This window comes from Lepisosteus platostomus, chromosome 11, assembly GCF_059453375.1.
Source record: "Lepisosteus platostomus isolate fLepPlt1 chromosome 11, fLepPlt1.hap1, whole genome shotgun sequence".
Lineage (NCBI taxonomy): Eukaryota > Metazoa > Chordata > Actinopteri > Semionotiformes > Lepisosteidae > Lepisosteus > Lepisosteus platostomus.
In genome coordinates, this window is record NC_142621.1 from 5,506,471 (window position 1) to 5,531,766 (window position 25,296).

Consider the following 25,296-nt stretch of genomic DNA (forward strand, 5'->3'; position numbering starts at 1 on the left):
GGACTTACCCAGTATCAGATTGGCATGAGTTTGTTCTGTATTGCAAATAATAAAATAATAGTAATAATAATAATAATAATTGCTTACACTTATATAGCGCTTTTCTGGACACCACTCAAAGCGCTTTACAGGTAATGGGGACTCCCCTCCACCACCACCAGTGTGCAGCCCCACCTGGATGATGCGACGGCAGCCGTAGTGCGCCAGAACGCTCACCACACACCAGCTCTCAGTGGGGAGGAGATTTAAAACAAGCAGATTGCCCCATGAGTGCAGATAAATTCAGTTGCATAGTGACAGTCTTTTTATAGTGAATTTTTTTAATCACGTTTCGACTTTATATAACTTCACCTTTCCCTTCGCTTCACATTAAAAGAAATCTTGAAAAACATCTTTGAAGGTCACAAAGGTTTTTTTTTCTTAAGTGCTGCTGGCAAGGTTATCTCCTTGCAGCAGCCTGATTCTTCGTGAGGCAGACTGGACTCCGCCAGCTGGCTTCTCCACTGATGGGGGTGTGGGTATGAGTGTCCGAACAGCGATCTTAGAGGGGGGACCACAATTTGGGACCAATCTAAACTTAGAGGACAACATCTGTGTGGGGCTTTCTGGTCCTGAGGCCCTGGCTGAGCCTGCACTTTCTAAGCCAGGGCTTGAAGCCGATCTCTGCATAGGAACAAGATGAAAATGTGTTTTGCCCCTGCTGTTGCGGGTGACTGTATTGCACTGACTGAATCCAGGTTTAATGTGGCATCCCAAACGACTCAGCTCTGTGTCCACAAAATGGATGGAATCAAGACTTGGAACAGACACTTCAGGTAATTCCAACGGGCTTCGGCTGTTATTGTTAGCGTATGGATTGTCCGGGTTCCAGTTGCATTTCCTGAGAGGCACATCACTACGATGACAAGATCTTTCGGTAGCTGCAGTGGAAAGCTTTGTGTCATGTAACGTCCTTTGCGGAGTGACGTTTTTAACACTTAAAAGTGGATTGCACAGGGTCTTTGTTGTGTCTTCTGGGTCATTCTGAACTGGAGCTAGTGCTGTCAATAGTCTTGGTTTCAATATATTAGCTGAAGATCCCCTTAAAAGCTTTATATCTCTGAAAAAGAACAACATGCTTTAATCCAGGCACATTCATGATATAACCAGGTCACATTTAAATCCTTGCCCTTTCACTTCACAATAAAAAGACCCCATCTCAGGTGAGGCTTCATATAGTGTAGATTTGTAAGCTAGTCTAAAATATTCTAGCTGAAGTGTACACAAACTGTTTCTCATAATGATCTAAGGGGTACTGAGGTAAGTAATTTATTGGTTTGAATTTACCAGTAAAAAAATGGCATCAATTTGTAAGGATATTGTCACTGTCAGGTTAAGGTGATTCAGTGTTTCAGCAGGCTGCAAATGCACTTGCAACTGAATAGTTTGATCTACAGTACATCATCTTTTACCACTATTGCTCCTAAAGCTTACCATTAATATTGATATGACAGACAACCTTTTACTGGTAAACACTGTTTCAAAATGCTGTAACAAATTTGAAAATGGTAAGGGAGCTCTTCCTTACCTGCAGCTCTTCAGCATAGTCCCACAGATTGGTACTTTGTCTGACTTGAGAGAGCAGTGTGTCGGTACTGCAAGTTGTAGGTCTCTTTCAATTACTTTTCTTTCTTCTTTCAGCTCTTCAAGTATTAAAGAGAAATGAAATCCAGTATCACCATTACTATATAACCTCAAAAGATCTGTCCTGTGCTAAAATAATAATTATAGAGATTGAGATTTTTTTTAAATTAAAACAACAAATAATTATTGTATGCTTTGTATTATAAAGCAGTTTGATTTATTTATGTGGCAAATAAACAGTGTTTTACTCTATCAAAATACATAAAAAATACAAAATGTTAGTCTTTTATTATCCACTTTATGCAAAATACATTTGGATGATTTCGGCAACAACATATAATCTTTTTGAAAGATAACTGCACCAGTAATTTTAGAATTTTGGCTTTCAGAACTCTTACATAGCACATTCAGATGTAAGGGTTGCTCCAAAAGATCATTAGTTTGGCTGAAGTGCAGGTTTTTAATAGGAATGAATTTAGCACATGAATGTTGGCAGATTGGCAGTGAGAACCCAGGCTTTGAATTAATCCCTTTTTGCAAAAGAACTAGAAATAACACGATACTTCCACAACAAACTGAGTTATCTGGGTTACAAAACTCCAGGTCTGCAACCTGCCAAAATGTTAATAGTTCCTCCACAGCAGGGATTTATAAATGTGAGCGTATAGTATAGAAGTGTGCCTATTGTAATACTGAAATCCATGGCATCTATTCTAACACATAGCAGGCTCTCAAGATGACTCTACAAGTAATGACGTAAGGCACTCAGTAGCTGGCTGTTCCCTTAATGTTCCCTGAATATTAATGCACTGTTTCATAATGCCATATAAACATGAATAACTTCTAGTGAAAGTATATTGTATACAAAAACTTTTTAAAAGAACAATCATGATAGTAGTGAGAACTGATAAAGTTATTGTGAATGAAAATAGTTTTTTGAAAATCATATACTGTAAGCGACACCACAAATGCTGTTCTAGTAACATTTTTTCTTTGAAAGTCACTAGATGGCAGTGAAACCTCAATATCAAAGGACAGAACGTCCTTCAAGTTGTAGAGACACACACTCCTGGTTTACATTCCAGCACCATGAGAATGTTGCAATTAAGTTATGCAATTCTGTATTATGTTTAAATTCTATTCATCCTGCTTAGAACTAGTTCTAACTGCATAACGTTCTTGCTGTTTTTCATCTACTGTAAAGTATAAATATAGTTAAATCTTAATCTTATTATTTTTCTTATTACAACTAGCTTTGTCTTTCATATTTTTTTCTGGTAATTAGGCAGTGGACTAAAATGCATGTACACACCATAAACGAAATTATTTTCACTGAAGCAACGCAAAACAGCAACAGCCATGCTCTGGAAACTGTTTTAAATGTGCAGCAAGTCGTTGCTCACCTGCAACAGAAGGCTCTCGTACAGTGGCATCAGATCTATCCTGCTCCACACACCCCTGCCAAACAAGTGAAAGAAAGGACATGTACCTCAGCTCTGTTCTGAACTGTGCGGACCAATGAAGACCAAGAGGGGACCTTATTCAAGTATTCAAAATCCTCAAAGGCACTGACAAAAAGTCAGCCAGGTGGGCCTCTTCAGAGCCGGGAGTGAAACACGAACCAGAGAAAATAAATGACAGCTAAGGGGCAGTAGTCTAAAACTGAGAATAGGAATCGCTTACAGGATGCAGGAAACGCGCTCCACAGCCATGTCGCTGAAGCTGAATCTCTGTTTCTTTCAAGTCAAGGCTGGAAGAGTCAACAACGGGGCTAGATGGGTCACCTCTGCGCCCTTGTAAATGTTTTTTATATTTTAATAGATTTACGGACTTATTTGAAATTATGCATCAGGAAAAGACACATAATTTGTTATTGATTTAAAGTAATTTTGAATTTAAATAGCAATTTTCTAGTACTAATACTAGTTTTATTGTCTGTAGAGTTTTGGCACTATGGAAAGTACTGAATATCCACTGGGTAATCCACATTATACTGACATAATGCTCGTAAACTGTGCCAGAGCTTTGTGTTTATACTAATATAAGAAAGAGTGAACAAAACCCCTGAGTCTTGCCTTTTTTTCTTTTTTGTTTATCATATCCAGTTAATTGTAACAGGACTGATTGTATTGGTATCGATGTTCAGCAATAGAGGACAAGAACTGATTTTCTCATTACCCTAAACCGCCTGGCTGCTAAAAATACGTCCTCTTTGAAGCAGAAGAGCTGACCGGAGTAAAGTTAACAGCCACCCGAATACCCCTGCCCAAGAGTAGGTACAGTACATCTTGCAATTACTAATAAAATGTATTTTTCTAACACTTACAGCTGAAGATTAAACATCACTTTTATTAAATATAATTTTAGGATGTATAATGTCAGGATAAAGACATAATATAATCTTAAAATAAAAATAACAATATCAAGAAATATGAAATTTAAAAGAAGGCGGTGAAGGAACTAGAAAATGTCTTATTTACAAATGTCATTTACAAAATCTGACGAAGACGCAGATAGACAAGTGACCTTTACCAATAGATGCTACACGTAAACACATTTCACGTTGTATGACACATTAAAAAACGACATCTTATAATAGTAAAAAATAAGCATCCATGTTTTTGTGCCATTCAGAAACTAAGAAAACAAAAGGAAGAGGTTTTTCCATCCTCTGGGAAAGCTCAGGAAGGAGTGACAGCAACTCCAAAAGCAGGTGCAGAGCAGACACAAGGCCGAGGTAGCATTACCTTGTCAACCAAAAAACATGAACAGACACGGTAGTTCCGCTCAGTAATCCCCAAATGAGATTGAGATATGAGAACATTTCACTTTCAGTCTGAACTCTGAACTCTAGCAATCTAGAAATCAGAAATCTACAAATGCAACTCTTTGAGCGTATGGCTTGGGATAGGGATTTTGTTTCGATCACATATTGGTGGAATGGTTGTTAATTTTAAGTATGCTTGAACATAGCCGGTGATAAAGAGTACTGGGCAATGATTTGCAGACTATGCATAAGTTTCAAGAAGTCCTGAATGTTTGAAAGGAGATAAATCTTGTTCTTCTGTTTGGCTGCTCTGCTGGAAAATGTTACGCGCAGTGACTCTAGCAGTAACACTGTGTGGAGCAGTAGTGAGAGCTTACAATTTGCAACTGAAAGATTGTGGGTTTAAATCCCAGGTAGGGCTCTGCACTGCTACATTGTACTGTACTTTGGCTTGATTGCTCCAGTTGTATAAAGTGGGACAAATGTTATATTTCTTTGGATAAAAGATATAAAAGATTATCAATAAAGTGTATTACCTTACATTGGGCAGAAAGTATAAAATGTTTTTTAAAAAGAACAGGGCAGAGCATGGAAAGGGATTTGTATTGCACAACAGCCATTTTGTTGTTCACATTTATTTCATCTTTGGAAAAAAATAAAATTGAAATTCTTAACATACTGCATGCGTACCTCTTTAATTTTTAACTTGTTCAGACTTATGAAGAACTGCCTAGAACCATTTTCGGAAATTTTCCAAGAATAAAGACAAAACATCTCGCTTAGACACACCCCAGCGTTGTCAGAACAGCTGTAGGTTTCAGGACGTCTGAATATTTTGTGCAATCAAACATATGAACAGGGCATAGATGATCCCTGTTGTATAATTTTGCCTTTATCGCTTAAAGAAAATACAGATGTTTCATGTCTGTAAACAGGCTAGCTTTGGGGGAAAAATAGTGTCCATTATGTACCCCAAAAATAAACATAAGCACACCCAACTACATAAAGTAAAAGCCAGGAAACTGCAAAAATGCATGAGAAGAAATTAGTTGACTCCTGGACGCAGCTATGACATGACCTTGACGATTATTACATCTGCCAGTCATTTCATGTGATGGCGACATATGATTATAATTATGTTCTTGTACTCGGCTTCACATCCCTGTACTACTGTCCCTCTCTAATCTAGTCTAGTATATCCATGCTCAGTAGTCATGGAAAGGACTGTGAATGCTCAGCAGACTATGAGACCTGTTGCATTCAACATGGATGCCTCTAACTGACTGCAGTTGTGTTGAATTTTGTGGGCTGTCTTGTGACTTTAGTGATCACCTTAGTGGTTCTGATGAAAGATTCTACATTTTGGACATCCTCAGCTGACTAAATCATCTTAGCAGATGATTGATTATGAAATCATGAACTGGATGTCGCATGGCCACCACACGCAAAGTGTTAGTAAATATGCCCTGTACCTCTTTTATATTCATGCCAGCTGCATGCCTACTTCCAGCAAGAACCACTGAGAAATTACATATGCCACTCTTACTAGTTTTTAACAGCTGGGTGATTTATCCTTCTTATACAGTATATGTGTTATGTATAACACATACTGAGATGCATAATGAAATGACAAGACTCAGTGCATGTGCATTTTCATCCAATAATACTATACCTGTTAAAGTGACTCATCACTTTGAAACTCTGCTAAAGGTATTGCATGCTTTTAGTGAGCACTAGTTATAATATATAGATAACATACTGAATGCACTGTGATCATGTACTGGGCTAAATGGTTACTGAAGAGTAAATGGTGTATTATATGAATGAAAAGCACCTCTGTTTTATTCAAAATCTCAAAATGCTCTTGCAGTTAGGGAAAGGAAAACTATTAAACTAGCCAGACAATAAAACCTCTGTTCACCCCTCCAGGAATAAAAGCATGTATTCTTCCTACTAGGAATTCCACCTCAGATGTCTTTTCAAATATCTCCTTTCCATACAGCCTCAGTGATTTGTTCAAGCAAAGCCTTGTCACGGAGCAACAGCGAATTCCAAAACAGAAACAGCAGATTCTGTGATGCCAGGAAAAGTTAACCTTTCCTGCATCTGGAAAATGTAACACCTCGTCTCTGGATTCTATAGGCACTGCCCTTTTAGGATATTGGAACTTTTTTCTAGTAGTTTTTTCCAGACAATTTTATATTGTCTTTAAATGGCAATTTGCAGAAAAATATTTTAAGGATAGAGCAAACATGTTTAATGAAGAGATGGCATGAGTGTATCAGACGTCCTTAAGGCAATTGCTTGATCATGTCAGCATGCAAGTCATCACCAGTTAGTTCCTTCTCTGTAAAGTGAACCTCAAGCTCTCACCTGTAGAAACTGAACATGCCTTTCCAGAGCCTCGCACTCCTCCTTAAGAACAGATCTGCAATTTAATAAAGAAAATAATCGATAAGAGGAAACAGCAGATTTCTTTTCTCATCTTTCTAAATGTATTAGCCCCTGTGATGAATAAGAGAACATGACATGCCAGAACAAAATTAGGGATCATTTCCATTAAAATTCAATGCTGTGCTTCATAGCACATTCTCTAGAGAGGTGGCTCTGTGGCTAAGAATCTGCGCCTGTGTCGCATATTCCACATGCAGGTTGCCGGTTCAAATCCCCCGGCCGGCAGAGGAATCCTACTCCGTTGGGCCCCTGAGCAAGGCCCTTAACCCCAACTGCTCCAGGGGCGCCGTAGAATGGCAGACCCTGCGCTCTGACCCCAAGCTTCTCTCCCTGTCTGTGTGTCTGTGTCTCCATGGAGAAAAGCTGGGGTATGCGAAAAAGACGAATTCCTAATGCAAGAAATTGTATAGGGCTAATAAAGAAACATTATTATAGTATTTTAATTGAATCTGAGTTGGACTAAATAAGTGCCCACTTGGTCCTGGAAGGCCAGTTTGTCCACCAGGTTTTCTTGGCCTTTTAAAGAAGCAGCACCTGAAGAGCTGGATAAAGTTGTTAAATTGGTCTTATTGAGCCAATAACCAGGTGGTTCAGCTCCTTAAGCTACTTATCTCAGTAGGGATAAACAACCCACAGCCTTTGGCCATCCCTGACTTTCTGCATCTGCTAGCATTTTATAGTTCATTCAGCAAAGGGTAAGAGTCAACTAATTCATTTATTAATTCTGTCTTCACCTACACATTTTTGCTCGAACGTTTTGAAAAATAAAACACAAAAAAAGACTTACAAGGATGAATTGCCTGTTAGTGACTTGCTCATACATGAAGTAGCAAGCTGGTGCATCTGTGCTTTCTACAAACATTACTATTCACATTATTAACTGAAAGAAAGTTTCTTTAAAAACATAATAGGGAAGTTTGATTGAAGTGGTTGATTTTGCTTGACAGGAGAATTTTACCGAATTGCAGATTAAGATATTTTTTCCCCATTTTCTGACAATAGGAGCTTTTGTTCTCTTTGTGTAAAAAGAAGCTTTTTCCACCTTTTTTCCAGGTTATTCCCCTTGGAATCTGGCCATTTCATTTACTATTTGCATTCCACTCTGAGTCTGGGAAGATCGCATATTCCAGATGCAGGCCTTCAGGCTGACACACAGCAGAAGGGAGGTACAGTGCAGAAGATCCTCAGCAGTTTGTACATACAGTAGGTATCTCCCTTTCTGTTGCATTGGCCTTTAGTCAATGTTAGAAAGATGTTTCTGTTATATGTAAAAGAGTTGGCTCAGTAGACACCTGTTTCTCAGTTCTACCTGCGTTTATTTATATGCTATAGCACATGGTATACCAGGTTAAGAACAAAGCTGAACTAGAATGTATTTTTTCTAAGCAGGAACTTCTGGGTCTAGCAAGGCATAGTGTACCAAAGCTACCAGCTCAGAACATACCACAACATTGCTCAGAGAAAACTATAGAAATAAAAATATGTAAAATACAAATGAAATTCATATATTTTATGATTATTCTAAGTTATGAAACAGTAAGATCTCAAATAAACAGGCCTGTTTAATGTTTGTGGTTCTTTGTACACTTTCTGCTTATTGTAAGTACGAAGATGTGCGTCTTGTTAATGAAAGCAATAAACTGAGCAGTGTTATACATAAGGCAGACTGGAAGAGCAACCTTGGCAGAGGAATGGATGCCTGTGGAGCAGAAGCTTGTATTTATCACGTCTGGAACAATTTGGCCTCCGCCTGGCCTCCTGCCCCCTTTGTAATACCCTGCTGTTTCTTATTAAAGACACTCCGCAATACGTGTTTTACAGTACAGGCTGAAAAGTAAAATGCTGTAAAAGTAAGATAACTGTTAAAATGTTTTTCTGCAACATATTACTGCTGTTCTTCTAGGATATGCACAGTGCACTTTCTGCCTGTTTATTGTATAGAATGGAAAACAAGAACTGTTCAAACAGAATGGAAGACTGAGGTCAAAGAATGGCTGAACATCACGTCTCACTCATTCATTCCCCTTACTCGCGCTGCACAATCAGACCCAGGGCCCGACACCGGTGGATCGCATTTCAAAAGACCCCAGCTGTTGTGAAACGATCGGTATTTGAAACATACAAATCATTTCAGAAAGCTTCAGTTATTGAGGTATTTGAAATATATTTGCCAGTAGATACACACTGCCGTTGTGCCATAATTCTACTTTCTTTTAGACATTTTTTGTCATACGAGACACCATCAAAATGATCATTATTGTATATTCTCCTTAGATATTCAGCCTACAATCTGTAAACTGCTAAAAATATCAGTCTTCTGAGTTTTTGGAAGAAACTGATATACTTCAAAATGGTTCTCTTCTGCTTTGCTTAATCTATAAATTTGATCTATAAAACCATTATATACTATACTCCGTCGTACACATGATCTGTTTTAGTAAATCAGGCGTAACCAATTCTGCTTCTGAAACATGTTAAAACAGTTTGCCTTATGCATAGTCTTCAGGGCATGAAAACATATCTTTTACCACTGACTATCAGACATCAGAGAAGCACCAGTGTGTGGCAGGAAAGTCGGTGGGACACATTCCACAGAAAATCCTTGTTGAAATGCTACTAACTCAGACCTCTGTCAGATAACTGCTGTTCATGATGGCTCTGAGCTGTTGACCCCTGTTCACTGGAATGTGGTGTATTTTGTGATATGCATTAACATCTAAGGAAGCTTCTTCTGCCCGTGAGAAGTCCCAAGAAAATAAATCCTGAACAGAATCAGGAGGCGAAGCAGCAACAACCTAGAACAATGAAGAATTTTATCCCTGTCGTTTCAGTGAACATCAGAATAGAATGCAGAGATGACAGTCCGTGATATGTTTATAATTTACTATAACAACCTTGAGTCAAACAAAATGTAATTGCTTGAAAAGACAGGAATATCACCAAGATAAGCAACATTCTCTAAGGAAAGATTAACCCAGTCCTGTCAAGCCCTCAGGTAACAGTATATCTATTACTTACTGCAGATGTGCCACAACCTCATCAATATGGATAATGTTTAACTTGTCCTTAATGGCTTCAATGTCATCCAAATAGCTGGGGGTTGATGAGAGTCTGGAAAAGGACCTATGTGATAAAATCAGAGTTAATGTCATGTTGAGCAGAAGTGCATTACTAAGGGCAGAAGAGAATATTGTGAACGTACACATTCATTGAAAATTCTATTAATTTCTAAACTAAACTTGACAATGATTGAATTGGGAATAATCTGAGTATCCGTCGGAATAATTACTTTATAGGTTTAATGTAAAATAAAGTCGGTCTTAAGAAATGGCAATGGTTTATCATAATAGGATGTGAGTTGAGTTGGTTGCACTTGTTATTCCTTACCAAATTACAAATTTGACTGCAAGCAGATGTACTGTTCGGTAGTCGAAGGAAGAAAACTGAATCTGACTTTATTTTAGAAACAAGAGATCATCTCTTAGGTTTGGGTTCCAACCACATTATTTCTGTGTTACACGCTTTTTCTGGGTAAATCTTCGGGTTATATCCTCTCATACCCCAAAGATATTCTGTCCAGATTACTTGATGCCTTTCGAACTACCCTTGCGCCTGTGCGCCTGTGCGCCTTTGCGCCTGTGCGCCTGTGCGTCTTTGCGTCTTTGCGTCTTTGCGTCTTTGCGTCTTTGCGTCTTTGCGCGCCCTACAAAGGACTGGTATCCTTCTCAGGGCGTAGTCCTCCCTTGTGCACTGTGCATGGTTAGCCTCTGGCTCACCACAATCCTCTAGGGGTAAAGTAGTTTGTGAAAATGGTTGGAGAAGATTGCATATATCTAGAAATATACAAGTATATATAGATGTTGAGACATTGAGACGAAAAGTATTAATTGAAGAAAACTATTACACAAAATTCAATTTCTACATCAGTGTAAGGAGGAGGCCCCATGACAAAAGTACTCCTTGACAAAAGGCTCTTTTATTCCAAGTGCAATGAAAGAATAGTCCCTGCAGCTGGAGAAAGTCTGGAACACTGTGGCTGAATGAAGGTAACTGAATGGGGTCTGAATAATAGGGGAAAGCATTGATTCTAGTATCCAGATCCAGTACTTTCATAGAATTACTCCTCACTGTTGAGCTCTGTAGGAGAGGACAGCCTTAAAAAATCAGTGTTTTAAAGCTGATGAGCATGTTAGAGATGGGCTAAAAGGCAGAACATTTTTTTAGTGAACTGGGTGAATTCCTCATTACAATGCATATTTGAGCAGTGCTGTTCGTATGCTTTTGCAGATGTACACTAATGCGCCTGTATACAAAGTCTTTAACTGACAATCCTTCAAGCTACCTGGTATTCGCCATTCAAAAACAGATAAATTAAACACACTTCAAAATCTGACTCAAGAACAATGAGCATCCATTGTTATGAGGTGCAAGGTATATAATAAAACATGACAAAATGTAGCACCTGCACACTTATTTCAAATGTTCCATCAAATGTGTGTGATTCTAAACACACTCATTCAGCATTTCAAAAAACTTTAAGAAAACTGAAAGAAATCCTAATCAGTCTGCAGTGTTGAAATATTTTGGAGCAACTCAAATAAGTGGGTAAGCATTACATTTTCATCAGCGAATGTTATCTTGAAATGATTATTTAGGTGTTGAAAGCGCGCCCAATGGCACTGGGACTGACCGCACTTCCTCACTGCTGTTGGCACTCTGGGGCCTGCTGGGTAGTTGCTGTCTGCCATCATGACGCCTTGCACTCCTCGGTCCCTGCAGCTCATGGCTTGAAGTGCTGGTGCCCAGTACGTAGCTCACGACGTCAGGGCTGTAGCGCAACAGGGCTTTGTTTCCATCCCTAAACACAAGATGGACAGAAATCTAAATGATGAACAACAACCCCAACACTGTTGGCAGTGTACCTTCTGATGGACAGCCCAGAAAGGGGGTTTTGTGGTTTTGTGAGAGCGAGATTAAAAAGTAGATAAAGCCTAAGACTGTACATGAGTAGAAACCAGTTCTCAACTTTGAAGTGCATGCTTGATTTCTTCGTCCACCATAACAGTCTGCCTTACAGATTCTGATGCATGCTTCATTTTTAACCAAATTCCACTATAGAAATAGCTTGTGTAGAGTAAAAGACAAAAAGCAGAATACCATTAAACTTTGAACCTTTGATATTATATACTTGATTTGAAGTGACTGATTCCTTCACCTAGAAATTTCAGGAATTCAAAACATTTTCCTTAATTTACCCTGGTTACCTCTCAGCAGTATCCAGAATCTACCTGTTCATCAAAAAATCAGGTGTGGGACAGATTAAAGGAGAAGCCAGCAGCCCAGAGCCTTTCAATGGTACTGTAACACTTTAATTCATTCTTTGCCAGGTTTAATAGGCCGAGGGAAAGAGTGGAGAGATGAGGACAGATCTGTATCGAGTTGAAAAGGGGGGGAGGAGGATTAAGAGGAGTCATTCATTTGAAAAGTCTCACACCACTGCCTCCAAACAACTACCATTCATTGACGGAGTTTTAATAGCCAGCAACCAGCTAGGGCAGCTGCCAAGGACAGAGTGACCTCCTCCGTGCCTGTGCTTAACCTCTTCCACCACTCCTCAAGTCCGAACTCAGCTCTAGAATACAGCAGGTGCATCACGGTCACAGTCCAGTAGTTTACAGAGGCAGCAGCCGCAGAAACGCCACTAATGAGACTCCTGTGAACTAAGATCACAATACAAAATGGAAACTTGCGTGTGCTCGGGAGGTTTTGCATAGTCAAAAATGTCCAAAAACAATTACAAGACATCATGTAATAAACATAAATCCATTCATTTATACAAAGATGACATAATCAATATCATAATGGCCATTTACTTTTAAGAGTATTACAAGCTCTTGGAACTGCACGTATGAATGGCACATTTTAACACAAAAAGTGGTTGTTGCCTTAAAAAAATATATTTTTAATTAGATTTTACTTTGAAGGCTAGGTGCAAGTTGTGCACGGAAGAAGTACTCTCTGCAGTAAAATGGGTGTGCAAACATTTGTCCTTTTTCACATTTGTCGTGCTTATTTATGTAAATTTCATTAAGTGCACTTGAGTCATTTTTTACCCGTTATATTTATCAAACGCAAAGTCCCAGAGCCATTTTATTTTATTTACATATTAACATAATATATCATTTATATCTGCCATGTATCGTTAACGTATCTTTCTTCCATAATACTTGGTCCGTACTAACATGTGAAAACACTGTTGTCCAGACAGTTGTTTTTACAAGAGGATGACAATATGTCAGGTCAAGGTACAAAAAGCCGCAGGGATGCTGCACTTCTTGGCTTTGGGCTGATTGACCTGCCCTGCCTGAATCACATTACAGAGGCAAGGGAGGATAAATGGGACAATCACTTAACAATGAGCTCATTGTGACTTGCCTTCCAGCAGAACACTGAGCAGCTCACAAGTGCACACAGCAAACCAGGGAGCCCCGATCTTTTCAACAAGGCACTCAGTTCAACTACATCCAAAAGAAAAAGTACAAAAAGCACTTCGACAAATTTTTTTTCTTATTTTCTGCACGCTATATAATTCTCTATTTAGTTCTCAAGCATATGTTTACAAAGCTGTCTAACGAGAACACTGCATTTCCAGAGAATCGGCTTTAGCACATTAACGTACTGTATTGAGAAAGATGCCAGGCCACCTTGTTACGGCTTAACAGATCAAATCAGCAACACAACAGGAGAAAGGACCACACAAGATGTATGGTATACAAGCTGTATTCGACACCTTGTTCCCAAGACCAGGTTTGAGAAATCGAAAACAGTCCTCTTTCAAACTGATTCCAGCAGAATGTGCTTCTGACAATTTGATAATTGACAAATTCGACTTTAGTTTCCTCTTTTATTTATTTGTATAAGTCTGCTTAGAAATGGTGATGTCACTAAGTCATAAATAATACACACACCCAAAATAAGTAATTCCTTAATAAATAGGCACAACTTTCTTCAACCTGTAAAATTTAAAACATTGTGTATCTTTGAAGGGATCAACACAACGAAACCAAATCATGTGGGATAAGATTAAAGAGAAATTCTGAGGTTTTGTACAAGAATACCTGAAATCTGTGATCAGCTCTCAAACTCATGCGCATGCAAACTTATTAAAGCTGACCCTGAAACACTTAGCACTTATGATGAATACAGTGAAAACGATGTGACAGTAGAAGAAAGGGTTTATGATGCAGGTACAAAATGGCAGCATGGAGGATTTTATTTTCAGGAATGTAGGAAAATAGGAAGCCTGTCCTTGTTTTTGTATTTTTCACTGTACTTACAGTATTTCTGGTTCGAGAATTTGTAGTACCTTACTGTTTTTCAAAATTAATTGAAACAAACAAATGATAATAGAATAGTTTACGGTAATAGTTGTAAAAATAGTTCCCCTGACACTGTAGGCATTAAAGGTTTTGAGACACATTTTATCCTTAATCAACGGGCAAATCCAACATGGCACACCCTCAGACCACTAGTAAGTGTTCAGGATTTGTGGTGCTATCATTTAAACAGTTCAAACAGAAAGAAAATCCTTTTTTTCTACAAATGACTCAGAATGAGCATTAAAAAGACAATAATTGGTCAAGAAGATGCATGCTTTTGGTGGTCCAGCCAGTTGCTGAGAAATGACCACACTCAGCGCAGATTAGGTTTCTATAGTACCTGTGAATGACTCAACTCTGCAGTATGAAAACAGGCAGCTGAGTGCATTTTTGTGATAGGTCACAGAGGGGACCCTTAATTGTTCTTTATATTTATGGGCACATCCTCAGGGATCTCATAAAGACACCTAATGTTGAGGCTCCATGCCTCTGTTAATTGAAAACATAGTTTTGTCCAAATTATGTTTATCTCAGCTTCATTATAGAGTTCACATTACTGCATCAAAAATAAATGTTTTGTACTTCTAAACAGCAAAAAAAAATAATGAAAAGATTTTGTAAGACCCAAAAAGTCTTTCATACAAGGAGCTAGATGATAGGGAATATATTTTGCAGCTTCTGGTCTCAAAGAAAACCGAACAACTTCCTCCTAGACAATAAAACGGATAGCAGTTTGTGTAGAAATGGAAAATTCACACTGAGTAACACCACGCAAAAACAAGGCATCTCCCTTCCAAACTGTAGTTCGGTTCATCAAAACACTGCCGGTATGTTTTAGAACATCCTACCTTTTAGAAATTATAGTCTGCAGGCAGAAGTCTGATGCAAGGAAGGACTAAAGGTAGGATCGTGCAATTGCATGTGACAACTATTATTTCCACTTTTTTAAGGAGCAGTGACCATACATATTAAATGCTTTCAAATTCACATGTTGCAGAATGATCTTCAGTCTGTCTGTAAAGTCTCCGTGTTATTAAAAACATCACACAAATAACACTGTCTATTGTATGCATCATCATCTGATTACAGTGACATGTACAATACCTTTAGAAAATGCTGTATTTGCTGCAAAATAGGATTGATTTATAACATAGCTACACGTTAAGTGCTGTGAACCCCAAAATACAGTATATCTCCTTTTAACATTTGTTTTGTTCAAAGCTCTAACAATATGAAAAATGATTATATTAAATTAAGTTGTACTTATCAATCAATAAACATCATATTAATCTTAAAATGAATTGATTGCTTACAAAAAGTAAGAGTAACAATGTTACTTGTTAACATTGTAATGCTAAACCACCTGTCTTTGTTTTGAAGTACTGTATTGTACTTCTACTTACGAGGGTTGAAGCATTCCTGAAAATAATAAAATAACCGGCACACCTAAAGCAAAATACAGCTATAACGCAGCTTTCCAAATGCATTTAGTTAATAAACATCTGTTTTTCATGTGTGCCACATGTGACTGAGATACAGTATTTCAAAACCTTTGTGGTTGGCTAATGGGAACCAGGGATCAAAGAGAATTTAGAGTAGCCATGCAAAACTAGCTTGCATGTCTTTAGGAGGAGGAGGAGGAAACCAGAGAATCAGAAGAAAGCATGCAAGCTTCACACAGACAGGTACTCCAGCACAGAATCAAACTGAGGACCCTTGAACTGTGAGCCAGTACTGCTAAATACACCACCACTTTGCTGTCCAGAGGCTAAGTGAAATGTACTTGTAAGCACTCTCTTTAATTTATAAATTGAGTACATCTAGTACATGTGTACATTATTTTGAAGTTTCACAATATTTAAACATGTTTTACAACAAGACTTAGGTTAGGAAGAGTCAGAGTTCTAACTGAAAATCAAGAAGAAAGGATCCAACAGAAGTTCTCACCCTAAGAAGAAAACCGGCACACTAAGTTTGAAAAATGGGGAAACTGAAGTCTGAGGAACATTCCACAGTTCACTGCCATGCTATTCACTTGCAGTTAAAACAAATTGTCTCTCTGGAGTATTAAAATGTCAACATGAACTGTAGCTGAACTAAGTCATGCTATTTTCTCTCTCATGCCCAGTACAGAAAGCCAGTATAGTCATTAGGCTATCAATTGATCTAAAGCTTGCTACAGTACTTAGGATTCCAGTCTGATTACAAGGCTGTTTTTTGTGCTTGTGGTTCAACAACCGTTGAAAGGCAAAAATACAGAGATACCTTAATCCTGAGAAACACAATAGCGAACCAGCCTCCCTAGTTTTCTCTGATTGTTAAATATTTAGATATAGTTTAAGACTTTGGAGAAAGACTGAAAGAAAAAATGAGCCAAAACTACATTAAACAAGGATTTCTTCAGTTGTCATGCAGCCAACAGTTGAATGTAGGGGGGATATAATGTCAAGCAATGCATTGGACAATCAAGAGAGAAGAGGCTTTTGAAAAGGAAAATTGGTCATAGATTGTGCTTTCATTCCATGAAAAATTGAACTGAGGAGTAAAAAGGAAAAAGAGATTCTGGTCCAGGTCTGCTGCCTTACCTCCCCTGTTCAGACGCCTTCTCTTGGATGTTAAGCAGAAGCAGACGTATCTCCTGCTTGAGCATCTCTCTGACAGCAGGGGGATCCGCAAGGACCGACCTGGGTGCATGAGCCTTGGGCTGTCTGTCATGCTGAGATCTTGCATCTCGCCAGATCCCCAACCACGCCTCTGCCTATTTGAGCCGAAGAGATAAGGGCATGAGCTGACAGACTGCAGAGTGTCATCAGTCAGATGTGTTCTGCTTTGGCACACAAACCAACCCATATGGAGGATGGAAATTCTTCTTTTATTGATCCATAACCATGTGAAACTAGGACATGCTCACCTTTGTGATTTTCTACAAGAAGATAAAAATATGAAACCTACATGATCAAGACCTATGTTTCCTGTCTATTGATGCTGAAACAGCTGCATTGATCACAATATATGTTTTGCCCTAACATTTTCAGATGCTGAATTCTGAGTTTGCACTTGAAGTATGAATGTCCAAAGCTTTTGTTTATTTTCCTTTCAACAGAAAAGCAATTTGAGAACATTAGCTAGTGCATGAGAATGCAGAGAGATAGTCTAAACTTTTTATTACCAGCAGGAAACACACAACTGTAGACTTTGCGAACAAATCAAGTTGTTTAAGAGTCACGAGCTCTCATTAAAAAAGTAGTCTATATAAAGCCGTGGCAACTCTGAGACCACAGATCTGGAGTCTATTACTGCTGTCTGCACCTGAACAGCTGAGATTAATTTAAACTCAGATAGAGGCCCAGAGGTATACATCAAAGTCCCAGCTATCCTGAGGGAATATTAAACTAGTTCCTTGTGTATTTCAAGTCTGTGGTACGTTCACACAACACTTCATCACTCACCTACTGAAGTCTCTGCTGGGCACTTTCCAAGTGCTGTTTTCACACACACAAAGCTAGATTTTTACTCTGTGAGCTCCAAGTTCTGTTTTTTGAGTGACAACATTTTTTTGTGATGCTTATATTTTTATAATCGAGATAAAAAACAAGATCAACGCTTTCAATGCACTCCAGCACTGTCTAAACAAATCCTGTCTCGTGAGTTTTCATGTAAAGACGTTTCTTAAATGCCACAGTTTCAAATATAAGTAACATATCTATTCAACTAATCTGGAGAGGACATATAAAATATTTTGCTGCGTGTTTTTTTTTTCAATAAGAGAAAAAAATTGACCACCGATCAATTCGAAAACAATCTGAGTTTGAACATTTTTACAATGTTACTATATTCAATCCATTTCATGGCTCTATTGACTTAGTAATACATATTTGTGGTTAATGTGAAAACAATAGACAATTTTTCTTTTCTAAGTGAAATGCCATTTAAAAAATTATCCATTATCCAAAGTCAATCTAAAATCAATCCAGCTGGATGTTATACTGATATATCTAGCTTTGGATAAGATTAAGATGGGAATATTTGGTGAATTTCAAATTCAGACTGTATCAAGAATCAAATTAAATCAAAATGTATGAAAACATAGCTCAGAGATAATAAAAAGACAGTTAATATCCTTGTGTTTGAAAATTAAATATTAACTATTATTCAAAGATATATCTCCAGGTTCTTTTGTTTTATCAGTATATAACTCAGTGCTTAATAAAAAGAGTGTGTGCTGGTGTTAAGAAATCCATGGTGACAATGTAGTCTTCAGCTCAAACGGGAGATTATCACTGAGCTGCCTGGTCTGTGGCCAATTTTATATCAGTGTGCGTTTAAGAAAGCAGAACTGCATTTTTATAAAATATGATAAGATCAAGTCCAAAACATTTGATTGTTTTTGGGACTGGCTGGAATCCAACAAAAAGAGGAAAGCAGTGACTTCATATCCTGTGTTTAATGTTAGAGTTGAAATATTTTCTGCGACCCTCCTGTTCAGACTCAGGTTGTGATCCTGAGTGAGCAGGCTGTGTAACACTACTCTATGCTCCTATTTTGCAGGTTTGCCATAGAAGGAAGTCACTCATTAGAGGGGTGAGAACATGAGATAACAGTGAAAACAAATAGAGCCCTTTGCTGCTACTTAAAACATTGTAAAATCAATCCTAAGGGAAAATTTACTAGAAATATTAATATTACAAGTTCAATTAGTACTGTTATCTCTCTATCCAAATTATACATAAAAAGGCACCTCCAACACTACATTTGTGTATTTTTAAACACGCCATCTTAACTAGGCAATACAACTAATTCCTTCCACTTATATAGCACTTTTCTGGACACTCCACTCAAAGAGCTTTTCCAGTAATGGGACTCCCCTCCACCACCATCAATGTGTAGCCCTACCCGGATGATCTGACGGCAGCCAGAGTGCGCCACTACACTCACCCGACACCAGCTCTCAGGGAGGAGGAGAACAGAGTGAGGAAGCCAGTTCATGGATGTGGATTATTAGGAGGCCATGACTGGTAACAGCAAATGGGAAATTTAGCCAAGACACCGAGTAGTAACATTCCTACTCTTTTTGAGAAATGCGCAGGGTTTTTTTTAATGACCACAGAGAGTCCGGACCTTCATTTAGTGTCATTGTCACTATACTGGGGCATTAGGACCCACACAGACTGGGGGATGACCGCCTCCTACTGGCCCCCCCCCCCACTTAATTCTTCCAGCAGGTACTGACCAAACTCCCATCTGCTTAGCTCTAGTGGGTTGCCAGTTGTGAGTTGCAGGGTGAAATGGCTGCTAACTGTGATAACTTGACAAATGTGCCTTGTAGCTCAAAATCATGTTTAGAAATGTAAAAAAGGCTATAAAAATGAAAAAGAAGATAGCAAGGTCAAAACAAACGTATTAACAAGTGAACAGAGAGCTTCCTAACCCCATAAATGACTCATAACCTGTTAAGCTAATTTGAAGGACAGAGGCCCCTGTCCTTATTAGGGCATTTGGAACAAAAACAACTAGCTTACTGGCGCTACAGGAAATCTCCAAATTTGGTGTCCAAACAGTGTGTTCCCATAGCAACTGATTCAATTTGCATCTTCAAGTCTACTACGGAAGCAATATGAAAAAAAAAACAAGAGCAAACTTTCTTTCCCTTGGGTGCACTTGTAAATGAAATGGTAGTACTGTAGCTCCAGTTAGACAAACTCTCCATCAGATGCTATTGGTACATTTCATTCCTGTTCAGACAGCATTCATTTTCCCCCCTAAAACCAAAATAAATTCTATGTTGCTCACTAAGCAGCCAGTAAATACTTCTGGCTCATCCTACAACAATTAATAGTTTGGTAGCACAGGAGGCTATCATTCCAATAGTCAATTACAGTACATACGAGTTAATCACTTAAGTGGATTTTTCAATTACAAGCTCAAAAGAAGAAAGGCTCAAATAAGAATTTAAGCTTCTGAAGGGTGGACATTAATGTTGATTTTTAATGTTGTGATTATTTGGCAGCAGTTCTTTTTTGTTTCTTTCTTGTTTAGCCACTGTGAGAAGAACTAGGCACTTATTTATAGAAATGCAACCATATAAATCAAGCGCTGTTGAACAATGTCCAGAATCAGTCACTAAATGTTATCAATCTCCTCTAATTTCTTCCTCTTAAAAAAATCTAATCTGAGGATGTTGGAGCTTTATTTTAAGACTTACTAAATGCATGCAATTATTTATTATAGTAGTATTTCTTAAAATTCAAGTCTACAATGCTGGACAAAAATTAGACTTATAACTAATTTGTTGAATATACTGTATATGGTCCCTTTCAAGGCTGTTGTGATTTAAAGCCTTAGCAGAACTCAATTTCTAATATATTTTTTGCTGCTTAAAAAATATGCTAAAAATAGGCCTATTATCTCATCTTTCATTCATTTCACTTTTTGGTTGAACGGTACAGTGAAATAGCTTTCTTTACATTCTGATTTTATCTCTAGGTAAAAACATTAGTCTTGTAATTTATTGTTTTATTTCAGAGCCTAAAATCTAAAGGATACCTCGATTAAGATTCTTGGTACCTGTGAATACAAATTAAATAAACAGCAGTCACCCAGATTAATACTTAAATATAAATATGTTAAGCTATAGCCATACAAAATACAATGAAGAGGTAGTAAAGTAATAGTATTTACTTCATATTCTTAAGTTTTCAGAGCTGACAGAAAACGCCTCCATATTCCTTTTTCTAAATAAAACACAAATTAGCATCAAAATCAGCATCTTCTTACATGCAATGAATGCTTTAGCTGCCAAAATGTCTTGCATACATATTGAATTTGTGATAATAATAAAGTAACTGGGACATATGAAGTCTTCATATCAGAATGCTGTTTTAAAAGCAGCTGTAAGAGAATACCATTTCTCAAGAAAGAACCTTACAGAGGCCAAAAGCCCATATTACAGTAATAGATAGGATTGTGTGTATTTTGAATCATCAATCACTGTGTCGCTATCCTGTGCTTATCCTACATTACAGTAAGATAGTGCATATTGCACGTTTATTAAACTCAGCTCAGGGGACTCCTCGGGGCTCAGACAGTCAAGGTGCACACTCTGAGTGCACTTTAAAGTCAATATCACAGACAACATTAATTTGAGTCTGGGCTATAATATTAGCTAACAGTATCACATTCTCAGATATTCTCATTCTCAGAGGTTCTCTGAGATTTCCCAGGCAGTGGTGCAAAATTGGCCAAACGCTACCACGATGAGGAGGGGTTGAGTTCCTTTTTGTTTGCCAAGCTCCAGCCAGGCCACTGATGGGTTGGATGCTTTTGAGCTTGTAGTGTGAGCTACTGTGAGAATTGTGTGACTCCTCCAACAGATTCTGCCTTTGCTGTAGGTACAGTGGAGTTCATGATAAAAATAATAATGGCTCAGACAACAGCCATTACAGACACAAGGTTGCATGGCTCAAATCCCTTCTATTCTGACACCAGGGTCAAAGCACTTAAGCAAAGTTTATCTGAAGCTGGAGATTCCAATCAGGAACTGACAACCAGGAGTATTGCCAAGTAACAAATACCACAACTAAATACCACAACTGCAATTCCAAACTGTAACAAACAAAACTCCAGCACTGTACAAGACTCGGTCTGTTCAGATAAGACTAAGGTGGAAGCATGCATCTTCTGTTCCAAGCTTCAGACACTGAGTCATAATGTTGAAGAAAACAGATAGCTACATTAGTTTTGTACTCAGTTTACATTGCTTTAATTCCAAGAAATGATGTAAAGTATTTGTGTATTTGCAGGCACAACATTACTGAATTTGACAAAAACCACAGCTTCCTGAGCTGGGTGAAGGAATATTTTTCCACCCTTTGGCTCTTTCAAGTGAAACCCACTATTCTCTTGGGTGCGTTTCCAAAGTCAACAGCTTCTGTGGGCTTAGTACTTTTGAGATCATGGCCTGATGCCATGATCTCAATGGCCTGGTGCCAGGCTGCCCACTTTTCTGCAACTTGAAAACAAGAGAAAAAGCATTGCAAGTAGAACCACGTTTAAAATAACTTTTAGGCGACGTGTTGAAATATCGTGCTTATGCAGCACAATATGGCACTTGATTTGCCATAAATACTCTTTATAGCATATGAGATATAACATATGCTGTATATGATAAAAATATTTCTAAACCGTATCAAAAATTCCAAAACGCCTGGATGTGAAACCATGCTGTGTGCATGCAACAATGATAACTCCCCCCAGCCCACTAGAAAAAATTAAATAAGATCTGGGATTCATATCCCTTGTTGGTTAATTGTGCTGTTGTCATAATCACCATATCTCGACCATCTGCAATTTACTTCCACAAACATGCTGTTTAATTTTGGTCTGCCATCTGCTTAATAGTATTGAGTTCTGACTTATTTGCATCTTAGCACTGAAGTGACATTAGACCACTCGGTTGTGAAATAAATAGCAGATCTACATGACAAACCCCCTCAAAAACAAACGCAAGGTGCATTTAATGTTTAGACTCTGAAAGCACTGAAATACTGTATATAAAAAAATCTACAAATGAATAAATGGTTAAACTAGAATCCCATTTCCTTTACAGTCTGGCAGTGTAAGCTATTTTGTGTTCATACTTTTTAGGAAAGCAGATTTACTTTTTTGACTCCTGTTTCTTTAATACTTAACTATCTGCACAAACGCACTCATATGCTAAATGTTGCGAACACAAACCCATTCTATTTAGGACACATAATTCCAGCTTTGACCCAGTCTTAGTACTGTTCTTGCTCTGTGTTTTCTTGTGACTTCCACACTGTAAAGACTGTATGTAGAGAGCGAAAATCTCATTTCCTTGAGGATGTAATGAGATTTCCAGCTCTGAAACACATCCTGCCCATGCTCAGTATACCCCCCTGGAGCCTTCCAAAACACTACAGATGGAAATTATATTTACAGTACCTGTTTTTTTTTTCAGCAAATGGGGAAATTTAATTTGCGACCATACTCATAGCGAATCAGTGACACAAGCAACTGGCCTCTCTCTTGCACATTTCTCCCATACCTCAGAGTGCATCTCTACATTCAGGTCCACCAGGGAATCTCCTAGGAGACTCCTGATCTCTGGAAGCTCTGATTCGGGCACATGCTCCTTGATCAACTTCCACAAAGACTCTGGAAGCTCAGCTGCATCCATGAAGCTGCCATCTCCATCACCCGCTTGCGCAGCCATAAACGGAGATCTTCGAAGGACAGCAATTCGTCACGCCCGGCATCTGCTGCGCCAGACCAAAACAGGGTCACCTGGTTTCAGACAGCGAGAGGGGGAAGCAGACGGCATGTAAAATCGCAAACTCTTCCGTTCAGCACGGGATGCTTTCACACGGTGTCGATATTCCTGATAAATCCCATCAGCAGACCTGTACTTGCAAGCTCACCAAACGCGTAAACCTACGAGGCCTTTCAACTTTTTTTTCAACTAAAAAGTTTAACTTTAAACTTCCCTTAAAACATAACCGCTACCGTATATTTGCACCTGAGTTTTTTTTTTCATTGTATTGTTTAATCCGTTCCGTTAACCTGAATTTTGATCTGATCGCACATAGTGGTTTGGTACGCTTAAAGTTTATGGGCTGCTTTCCACGTTTATGACACCCCTGCGATGCACCAAATTTGAGAGTTATCACCGGACGCCTCTGCATGTAACAATAAAACGAAATAAGGTGCTAACCCCGGCACAGATACAAGACAGTCAATGTAACTTACTTCGTTTTTAAACTCACTGATTTCATACCGTAGAGCCAGCTCCCCCTCTGTCACACTTAACTTTGGTTTCCTGTATCCAGGAAATACAATCCCGTCTCCAGGTAGAAATATCGCGAGATAATTCGAGTTTTACAGTGCTGATATACTTTTTTTATTTTTTTTTGTGCTGATATACTCTTGATATAAAACTATATAACAATTTGTTTTATTGTCGGTTTAATGTTTAGCGCAAAAAGGAAACTGAGATTATAATCCTCAAGATTGATAAAGCTCGGGTAGTGTAGTTGCTCATTTAGGTACCTGTGTTATTGTTCTTTTTGCAAGTTCAACGTAAAACATGCTGTTCTGTCTAGCTTTTTTGAAGTTTATGGAATTTACAGATTTAAGGTGGAGTATCATTTCGAAAGCTCTTACTCCAAGTTAAAGTAAAAAAAAACACTTGAAGCGTAATGCTGGTAAAAAAATAAAAATACAAAAAGGTAATATAATAATAAAGAATTAAAGTTATATTCGACTACACTAAGAGTGATACATTCAGCGGCGCTAAAAGTAAAACATATAAACTGTAGCATGATTGTTCAAAAACATGATTACCTCCGAATTTGAATTTCAGAGATGCAGAAATGTAATAAAGGTAAAAAAGAATACTCAAGATTAAATAGATTATTTACTTTTTTTTCAATGTAGTAGTTTTTTTACTGACCTTGTACAGGTTTTTGACAATACTGTGCTTGTTTGTGGTCACTTCATCTTAAAACACTGCAAACCAACCATCCTACCGAAGTTCACTTGAGAATACTCTTAATTTTTGTAATGAACTAATCATCGAAATCTCTGCGTATTGTTTTTGCTGATAAAAACCCAAATGCCAGTTCTTCTTCAGTTCTTTTTACTGTAAACAATACAAGCATTGTTTTAGCTATTTGTTATACCATGTTTTGTAAATACAGCAGTTAATTTACATGAGCTCAGTGACTTGGCTCAATTACTTGTTAACTATCTTTAGTAAAGCAAACATTTTTAGTGAACAAGACATTAAGTTCTATGTATGTTTAAGAAAGTATGTATAATTGTTTAATTGACAGCTCAGGCTGTAAAACAAAACAGAAACAGACAGAAGTTACTAAGCCCTCCAGAATCTGAGTCTTAGACGCTTCGTTTAGGAATACTTAAGGAATTGTACGAATGATTAAGTGTTTATAATAGTAAGAATCCTAATATCTTTTCTTCCTTAATGAGTAATTTCTTATTATATACCTAGAACTATTAGCTCATCGTGGTGGGTCTCTCCGTGGGATTTGAAACACT

General features: G+C 38.0%; 1 protein-coding gene across 3 annotated transcripts; it reads right to left on the bottom strand.

The window, feature by feature from the left end:
- Positions 1-302: 302 nt before the first annotated feature.
- On the bottom strand, positions 303-24,084 carry ccdc24 (coiled-coil domain containing 24). Of its 3 annotated transcripts, none has more exons than XM_088598096.1 (9): positions 23,989-24,084; positions 23,288-23,526; positions 16,809-16,981; positions 11,535-11,702; positions 9,863-9,967; positions 6,764-6,818; positions 3,027-3,081; positions 1,568-1,682; positions 303-1,099 (listed from the first exon to the last, which is right to left on the bottom strand). In XM_088598096.1, exons 2-9 carry the CDS (start codon positions 23,453-23,455, stop codon positions 421-423), a joined length of 1,518 nt encoding a protein of 505 aa, XP_088454222.1. In that variant the 5' UTR covers positions 23,456-23,526; positions 23,989-24,084; the 3' UTR covers positions 303-420. The 3 variants fall into 3 exon arrangements, with proteins under 3 accessions (XP_088454222.1, XP_088454224.1, XP_088454223.1); XM_088598098.1 differs by having other exon boundaries at positions 23,288-23,501; positions 23,989-24,077; XM_088598097.1 differs by having other exon boundaries at positions 24,017-24,045.
- Between the last annotated feature and the right edge of the window lie 1,212 nt (positions 24,085-25,296).

Bases quoted from the DNA above. Each gene is read 5' to 3' on its own strand.
- ccdc24 (XM_088598096.1), bottom strand. From the start codon at position 23,455: ATGGCTGCGCAAGCGGGTGATGGAGATGGCAGCTTCATGGATGCAGCT. The intron at 16,982-23,287 runs GTATGGGAGAAA...CGGCTCAAATAG, and splicing joins ATGTAGAGATGCACTCTGAG to GCAGAGGCGTGGTTGGGGAT. The intron at 1,100-1,567 runs GTAAGGAAGAGC...GTTCTTTTTCAG, and splicing joins ACTATGCTGAAGAGCTGCAG to AGATATAAAGCTTTTAAGGG.